The sequence below is a fragment of the Babylonia areolata genome, chromosome 7 (assembly GCF_041734735.1).
Source record: "Babylonia areolata isolate BAREFJ2019XMU chromosome 7, ASM4173473v1, whole genome shotgun sequence".
Taxonomy (NCBI): Eukaryota; Metazoa; Mollusca; class Gastropoda; order Neogastropoda; family Buccinidae; genus Babylonia; species Babylonia areolata.
The window spans coordinates 5,469,089-5,478,503 of NC_134882.1; the positions used below are offsets into that span (position 1 = coordinate 5,469,089).

Consider the following 9,415-nt stretch of genomic DNA (forward strand, 5'->3'; position numbering starts at 1 on the left):
TTCTGACGACGGAAGCTAAAGGTTGGGTCATTCAGACACCCACTGGACATCCGCAGGGTCTGTGTAGAGGAGAAGAGAGGACTGGCCGTACTGAGTGAATTAATGGGTACCCGACTTCAGTTGGGGAAGAATAAAATGGTGGAGAGGTTTAGGCCCTGCCTTCCTATGCTGAGCCCTAGACAGTGGATTTGAATTCATTGCCCCTATGGCTGTAAAAAGAATATAGAATTTTAAACCTTTTCTTAATTTTATGCCCTTGACATTCTGGAGGCAAGATTGTGTGTTTTTAATACCTGACTGATATCAAATTTGTATTTTCAGTCTCATGTATGTGCACACACACACTCACACATTAGCTCAGCATTTTTGAAAATATTTAGTTTCACATGGCTGTCCAGCGAAATGTACCAAAAACTTGACACTACAGTACTGTCTTTTAATTATTAATTCAAACAAACCCTAATAATCTGTTTTAAAGCAACAACCACAATGCCTGTTTGAAGACAAAACCGTGTACATTCTATGCACAGATATTCACCTCTCCACCCCCAACATCTCTCACACAGACCTGCAGAAAGCTATCTACTCACACCCCTTCACACATATCCCCAACCCCAACTTCACACAATTACACACAGAACCAAAACAGTTCAACATTTGTTTTATTTAGTTCCATGTCATCACCCACTGAATTGCACCCAAAACTTGATACCACAGTGCCATCATTTAATTGTTTATTCAAACATGAACACAATTCAGCCCCAATGAAAAAAAAACAAACCCACAGTGCCTGTTTGAAAACAGTCACAAATTCAATGGAACACACACACATTCACCATCCAATTCCCAGCCTCCCCCACCCCTCCAACACACACACACACACACAAAGACTTGAACAGTGCTACTGTAATCACATCCATTCACACAAATATCACTTCCATCTCACACTCACACACACACTCATTCAGAATGCTCACACATAATGTTTCAACTTTTCAAAGTAAACTTCAGTTATATGGATGACATAAAAAATTCTGCACACTGTACAAACTTCTTGTAAGTCAGATTACAAACACAATTTCTTTAAAGAAAAACATATTCAGGCAGCATCCATTCTGGAATGAAAACTGAGAAAAGACCACACTTTCTTCCAAAGTGACAGGAGAGTTAGAAATCTGACTGACAAATAAAAAGGGAGGAAAGAACAAGATGAACGAAAGAACAAAATAAAGGAGAAAGCATGTACCATTCTAACAAGTATCACCTATTTCAAAAAGCAAGAAAATACATATGTACAAATCATTTATTAATCTATACATATTTTAGTCAACCCTCAATACTTTGTTTTTCTTTGACCAGGAAAACCAGACCCTAGTGACTTAAGATAATTCAACACAGCATGTTCTCTGCACACATCTACTTCAAAGTGACCACCTTTTTTCTTGTGCAAGATTATTCAACAGAGAATGTTCTCCACACACATCTACTTCAAAGTGACCACCTTTTTTCTTTTGCAAGATTATTCAACAGAGAATGTTCTCCACACACATCTACTTCAAAGTGACCACCTCTTTTATTTTGCAAGATTATTCAAACAGAGAATGTTCTCTACACACATCTACTTCAAAGTGACCACCTTTTTTCTTTTGCAAGATTATTCAACAGAGAATGTTCTCCACACATCTACTTCAAAGTGACCACCTTTTCTCTTTTGCAAGATTATTCAACAGAGAATGTTCACCACACACATCAACTTCAAAGTGACCACCTCTTTTGTTTTGCAAGATTATTCAAACAGAGAATGTTCTCTACACACATCTACTTCAAAGTGACCACCTCTTTAGTTTTGCAAGATTATTCAAACAGAGAATGTTCTCTACACACATCTCCTTCAAAGTGACCACCTCTTTTGTTTTGCGCCCATTTGCTCAGATTTGCTAGAGTTTAGTACCAGTAAATATGTTTGAAAAAAGAAAAAAAAGAAAGAAAAAGAAAAAAAATGAGAAAAACAACAGATTAATAAACTGGAGCAAACCGGACTAATAAAGCAAAAGACTATTAATTTTATACAATCTCTTCAGAGTGCACAATTAAGCTGGATTTTTTTAATTTTTTTTTTTTTTTTAAATTATTTGTCTTCTGTTCTCCACAGCAGTGTTTCACAACGACTGCACTGTATCAGACATGACCTAACTTTCAAGTCTACACATTTCCCCACTGTCAAGCTAGCTAATCCTACTGAACAAATAATCCACCGTTTCTATGATTTGCTGATCTGCCTTTTTCTCATTTTCTTTTTTAATAAATTCTGAACCAAAAGTATTTCCCGCTATCAAACTATAAAAAAAAAAAAAAAATCACGTGAACCAAATAATCTGCTATTAAACTAACCCATTTTGAATGTGCCAACTCTTAAAAGCTCGATATAATATGCATAAAACAAGACAACACACGACAGCCGTGGTAGTCTTGCCGGAACTTTTTACAATTAAAGGGAGCAAAGCTTTCCAAAGCAAAGCTTCCCAAACTATTTTTCTATAATTGTCTCCCTTGTCCTGTAATTCAGGTATATTGATTTCGACATTGTGTGCAATTCATCACCATCATGAGTTTCTGTAAGTCATTAACACAGACAGGCTTAGACATCAGTATATAATTTTCCATGAATTGAACTTTATCTAAACAACACAAAAAACATGTTTGGAATTAAAAAAAACACACCCAAAATGAATCAGAGTGGCTCATACCAAAGCAAACGAAACAAGTCAAAATAAAAAGTACAGGTACTAAAAAAAAAAAAACTTTTTAAAAAGTTTGTAAAAACTAAATACAAGACAAAAAAAAAAAAAAAAAAAAAAAAAAGGAATGAAATGGAAGGGTGAGGGAAATCTAAATAACCAGCAGTACATGCAATAAATAGTCTTCAATGTCAATACAATAAATTGACCAACAAGAGATGAAAGTCAAGGCACACAGTTATGGTTCTAGGAGTGTGTGTGGGAGATGATGAGCCAACTGATGACAAAGTAGAAGAGGAAGAGAGGATACATGGCCAGCAGTTTCCGCCCCCTCGGTTGACTGTCTGCCAGAAAGGCTGTTGACGCTGTGGAAAATAAAACAGTGTTAAAGCGTAAGTGTAAAATGACAATATAAGGTGTTTGAGGTCGTACTGCATTGTATTGTATCTATTCAAATCACACATTTCATAGCTTGTGTGTGTGTGTGTGTGTGTGTGTGTGTGCTTGTGTGCGCGCACCACGTGTGTTCATGTGTGCACCCTTGCACTACATGATCATGCATCTGTGTGAGTGAGGGTCCCTCCAGCTCACTTGTAACACACACCAAGATAACACTTGTCCAAGATAATGCCTGCAGAAACTTTAAACAAAGACAGAGCTCTAGATAATACTCATTACTCAAACCAAGATAATGCTCATCATAACTTACACAAAGATACCACTCGTAGAAAGTTACGCTAATACTCCTGATGATAGTCATAACTTACAATTCAATTCAATTCAAAATACTTTATTGTCTGCTTCAACCAAAACAGAAAATTCTCTTTCGGCTCACTTAATATGCCCGTCAGCAAATACCAATGAGAAAAACGAATAACTGTCACACCCTTCACTGATCACCGTGCACACATCAGATTTCATGTAAAAAGAAAAACATTTGGGTAAGATAATATTACATCATAAGACAGAGTGAAACAACTGTGTGTTGTGTGTTTGTGTGCTTGCTTGCGCTTATGTGTGTGTGTATCTGTGCATGCGTCAGTGTCAGTGTCTGTGTGTGTGTGCGCGCCTGCGTGTGTGTGTATGATTCAATTATTATAGAAAGGAAAATAATACACCAATATTCATAGTAACTCATAACTTACAACAACATAATATTCATTGTTACTTCCACCAAAACAATAACCACAACTTACCAAAGGTGGACCAGGCAATCATGGTAACTTTCATCAAAACAAAAACCTTGACTTACCAAAGGTGGACCAGGCAATCATGGTAACTTTCATCAAAACAAAATCCTTGACTTACCAAAGGTGGACCAGGCAATCATGGTAACTTTCACCAAAACAATAACCCTGACTTACCAAAGGTGGACCAGGCAATCATGGTAACTTTCATCAAAACAAAACCCCTGACTTACCAAAGGTGGACCAGGCAATCAAGGTAACTTTCATCAAAACAATAACCCCTGACTTACCAAAGGTGGACCAGGCAATCATGGTAACTTTCATCAAAACAATAACCTTGACTTACCAAAGGTGAACCAGACAATCATGGTAACTTTCATCAAAACAAAAACCCTGACTTACCAAAGGTGGACCAGGCAATCATGGTAACTTTCACCAAAACAATAACCCTGACTTACCAAAGGTGGACCAGGCAATCATGGTAACTTTCACCAAAACAATAACCCCTGACTTACCAAAGGTGGACCAGGCAATCATGGTAACTTTCACCAAAACAATAACCCCTGACCTACCAAAGGTGGACCAGGCAAACGCCAGGGTGACGACGATGAAGCGGATGATGAAGAGCGCCACGTTCTGGGTGGCCACAGCCAGGATGATGCGACAGATAATCAGGGCCATTGCCAGTGGACACACACAGTAACCCAGCACACACACACTTTGGAAGAAAGAACTGAAAAAAAACACACAACCAACAAAACAAGCCATTCAATAATTCAGAAACCAGTTCCTAAATCATTCAGGATAAAATTCCTCAATCATTCAGTATCAAGTTCATTCAGTGACAAGTTCCTAAATCATTCAGAATAAAGTTTATTAATCGTTCAGTATCAAGTTCCTCAACCATTCAGTGACAAGTTCCTAAATCATTCAGGATAAAATTCCTCAATCATTCAGTATCAAGTTCATTCAGTGACAAATTCCTAAATCGTTCAGAATAAAGTTTATTAATCGTTCAGTTATCAAGTTCCTAAAGTATCAAGTTCCTCAGTAGTATCAAGTTCCTCAATCCTTCAGTATCAAGTTTCTTAATCATTCGGTGTCAAGTTCTTCATCACGTTCCTCAATCATTCAGAATCACGTTCCTCAATCATTCAGTATCAAGTTCCTCAATCATTCAGCATCAAGTTCCTCAATCATTCAGTATCAAGTTCCTCAATCATTTAAAATCAAATTCCTCAATCATTTAGTATAAAGTTCCTCAATCATTCAGTGTCAAGTTCCTGTTGATGTTCTTGTGAATGAACGTGAGCATGCATCACCTTCACATGTGGTGCTTCATAGTGATGAAAATAAACAGATACAATATCTATAATAATATTATTATCATCATCATCATCATCATTTTTATAACCTCAAGGAAAATGCTCCAATAGTACACAATGGAACTGAATGCATTTAAAAAAAAAAAAAGTTATCAGCAACAGAAATAACAGTAACTGAGAAAAAAAAAATTCTGAACCAAAATAAGCTGACACTGAAAGGTAGCTTACATGTTGCCCCCAAGCAGTTTTGAGTTCAGAGTAACGACTGCCGCACCAACCCAGTAGATGACAAAGACCTCGGCAAACTGGGGTCCTCCGCTGTTCTTGTTCATCTCGTTCAGGTTGTCTGTCGAACCTTGCAACATCCTGCAAGCAGAAGCATTTGAAAACTATATATTACTTCTTCCGTTGTTGCTGCTGCGTTCACGTGTCAAATGATCAGAAAAAGGACAGGCCCGGAACTTCCTTTCAGAGAAAGCGTCTGGGTTTGCTCCTGTGCACTTTTCATTTACCTGTGTGCTAGCTGAATTGGTAGCATAAACAGCACTGACTTGAAGTTGTGTACCCTTGTGCATGGAGAGACTTACTTCTCTTCATTGTTGTACACCAATTACTTGAGAAATTGGGTTATTAATCCATTATGCTAGATCTACTATAGTAACTGCATTGCCCTAAACAGCTTGTTTCAACTTTTTGCATTATTTCAAATACAAACAAACCGTTTATAAAATATTGTAATGCCTCTGATTTATCACATTCATTTTATGAAAACAACAACAAAAAACAACTGAAAAACATTAAAGAGACGAAACAAATATCAAACACACATACACACAGTCACTCACTTGACTGCATGTATGTATTATAAGCATGCATGGATAATGTGTGCTTATGTGTTTGTGTGTGTGTGTGTGTGTGTGTGTGTGTCAGTGTGCACATGTGCAAATGCATGTGTGTGTATGTAAGTGTGTGTGCACAAGTGCATATGTGTGTGTGTGTGTGTGTGTGTGTGTGTGTGTGTGTGTGTGTGTAAGCAAACATGCATATACAGGTGTAGACCATCAACATACATGCTCTTTGTACTCACATAGCCATGAAAGTACAGAGGATAAGAGGTCCCCACAGGTCCCCTGTAGTGAGACAAAAATAAATAAATAAAAATAAGGCATAATTCATATTTCATTTCTAAGCATTGTATTAAGTTGTGTTGTGCTGTATTTCTCTTTTGTCACAACAGATTTCTCTGTGTGAAATTAGGGCTGCTCTCCCAGCGGAGAGCGCTTCGCAAAGATGAGAGCGCCACCCTTTTTCTTGTGTGAACTTTTTTTTTCTCCCTGCAAGTGTATTTCTTCTCCTATCAAAGATTTTCTAAAGAATTTTGCCAGGGACAACCCTTTTGTTGCTGCAGGTTCTTTTACATGCGGTTCATCTTCTCATCTGAAAAAAACTTGCGTCCAGACTAACACTCAAGGTCTAGTGGAGGGGGATGAAATACTGGTGAGTGTGGGATTCGAACAAGTGCGCTCAGATTCTCTTCGCTTCCAAGGCGGACATGTTACCACTTGGCCAACACTCCATACTGTTAATGTGATGACTGCATGCATACATACATGCATATGCAGGGCTGACAGTGGGGTTCACAAACTTAAAATTCAGTGCGTTAATACCAGAAAGAAAAAATGCAGTGCTCCATAGAAATGCTAAAGACAGTTGACACCCCTCACCCTACCCCCTCCCACCGCTATTCTCCAAACAAACAACAACAAAAACAATACTACTCTTATCAGAAATAATATGACTGACATGTGATGACATCCTTATTTCTTACTTTCTTTGATAACATCCTAATTTCGTATTATTGCTATTTGCTACAAACAAGTCACAAAATCAAAAGTAACAACCTTTCGTTTTACATACACACTTTACTACTGTTTGTCTCACATTTATATAACAAATCACAAAATCATAATTCATGAATTTCCATTCAAGCACCAACTGTTGTCCCTTCATGAATAAAAGAAAGAAGATAAATAACACTTAAACATACCAAAAGATGAGTCTAGTTCAGTACTTACACTCCCTGAGCAGCATTTTGCTCTGCTTTGGGTAAAGTACATGGTAAAACTTGAAACCAACTGCTTTAACATCTCTCATCTGCAACACCAATAACACACAACAGTTAACACATATATCCTATATAGTCTCTATCATAGACAGACAGACAGACAGGCAGATACTGATATAGATAGACAGACAAGACAGACAGATAGATAGACACCAATAAACTGAAAGTAATTCTTCAAATAAACTCGAAAATAAATCATTTCATACACCTTTTATTATATATTGCTACATGTGAGTTGGCCATATCATAACAATAGAAATTATATCAATACATGGGTTATGTGTGTCTCTTCAGTCTTCAATGTCAGTTTAAATCATAAATGTTATATTTTGAACATATATAATTATAACAAGCAAAACAATACCAAAAAAAAAACAAACCCAAACCCAAAAAGATTAAAACATGAACCAAAATAAATATAAAAAATAATGAAACAACTCAACTAAAATAATAATTAGGGGGTAAAATATTAATCAATAATAATGAACATTTGAAAAAAAAGAAGAAATGAAATAAACTTTATGGAAATCAAAATAAGATCTTCCAGTCATAAATACATGGTTCAACTCAATTCAATTGAATGCAGTCACATAAATTTACGCTCTGACAACAGTGTAAGTCTCTGAAATCTAGGAACTCACAATTGTCTCTCTGACAGGTTCATCCAGGGTTGACAGCTCATCATCTGTTTTGGCAACCCCAGGAACTGTTATCTCCCCTTCAATGGGGGCCACAACCTAGTTATTGAAAAGACAGAAAAAAAAGGAAGAAAAAAAAATACAGACATTGCAATGGCAAAACAAAGCAAAACAATCTTTATCAAACATTATGATCATCAATATCTCTATATATGTAATAGTTGAGAAGGACAGAGAAAAAGACATAACCACAACAACAACACCAGCAACAGACTGACATTACATACCTGTACAATAGTTTGTTGAGATTTAATGAATAATAAATTCAATTAGTGTGTGGAGGTCTCGGATTTCAAGTTCATAATAAAACCCCTTCATTCATGGCAAAAGATGAAGGGTTTTTCTTCCTTTGTATCTTTTTCTCTTAACCCCCAAAGGATGTACAGTCCTTTTAGCTTGACCCCCACCACTCCCCACCCTTTTGGACTGTGACATCGATGACAGGATCCCTTTCACAAGCACTTGTACAGGTGCTTGCATTTCAAAGTCTGTAAACCTGGGGAAAAAATCTGCCATAGTTAAACCTGAAATTCACCATCTTTGTTCCTCAGCTTGTGTCATAGTTCTGTTTCAAACCTGAAATATACATCCAGTGATTTTGAACGGTTCTGCCTGAACACCTTGTATTTTAGTAATGTTTCCAACAATTTTCGAAAACTTTATTAGTTTATAACAATCATCAGTAGGGATTAGGATGTCATTAATGTGTCACTAACTATCACGTATTCTGGGTGGTTTGTGTGTGTGTGTGTGTGTGTGTGTGTGTGTGTGTGTGTGTGTGTGCGCGCGCATGTGATCAGTATGTGTGTGTGTGTGTGTGTGTGTGTGTGTGTGTGTGTGTGTGTGTGTGTACTTGCTTTACACTTTCTGATTCATAAATTGGTTCAACTTAATACTTGTATCATGCATACTCATTAGTCATTATAATCACTGATATTGTGATACATACACACATGCAGTCATTATATGTTTACAATGCCACACTAATGAATATACTTCTATAGACTTTTCAAACCCTCCCTCACTCCCTCCCCGAATCCACAGTTTAAAGCATTTCCATTATCATAGTGTTGAAGATACACACAAGTCTCTTGTGTACATGCTCTGTCACTGGTGCAAGTCTGTGGTCCCCCGAAGTCTACTGTTGTGAAGCAAGATTGATAGTTTAAATTCTTAACAGTTGGCCTATAAATTGTTTTCAATATACGATAAGCAGTCCTATCAACTTACACATGCACCATGTTTTTATATCAACAACACAAACATTTTATTTTTATTTTTAAACTTTGCCAACCTCCTCAGAATGGAACTCCACGTCAGCCATGATTGATTTCTGACCGGA

At 37.0% G+C, this 9,415-nt stretch overlaps 1 protein-coding gene across 2 annotated transcripts; it reads right to left on the reverse strand.

The window, feature by feature from the left end:
• Positions 1-644: 644 nt before the first annotated feature.
• Positions 645-9,403, reverse strand: LOC143283681 (protein YIPF6-like). 2 transcript variants are annotated; one of them, XR_013055438.1, is made up of 8 exons: positions 9,368-9,403; positions 8,017-8,112; positions 7,326-7,404; positions 6,338-6,380; positions 5,479-5,616; positions 4,498-4,658; positions 1,817-3,103; positions 645-1,683 (listed from the first exon to the last, which is right to left on the reverse strand). XR_013055438.1 is itself a non-coding variant. In XM_076589907.1 (7 exons), the coding sequence occupies exons 1-7, from the start codon at positions 9,395-9,397 to the stop codon at positions 2,985-2,987; spliced, it is 666 nt and encodes a 221-aa protein (XP_076446022.1). In that variant the 5' UTR covers positions 9,398-9,403; the 3' UTR covers positions 645-2,984. The 2 variants fall into 2 exon arrangements, 1 of the variants encoding a protein (XP_076446022.1); XM_076589907.1 differs by having other exon boundaries at positions 645-3,103.
• Between the last annotated feature and the right edge of the window lie 12 nt (positions 9,404-9,415).

Excerpts from the sequence above, each read along its gene's own strand:
- LOC143283681 (XM_076589907.1), bottom strand. The coding sequence starts at position 9,397 with ATGGCTGACGTGGAGTTCCATTCTGAGGAG. Across the intron at positions 7,405-8,016 it reads AACCTGTCAGAGAGACAATT|ATGAGAGATGTTAAAGCAGT; the intron begins GTGAGTTCCTAG and ends TTGGTGTTGCAG. Across the intron at positions 3,104-4,497 it reads GTTTGCCTGGTCCACCTTTG|CGTCAACAGCCTTTCTGGCA; the intron begins GTAGGTCAGGGG and ends TATTTTCCACAG.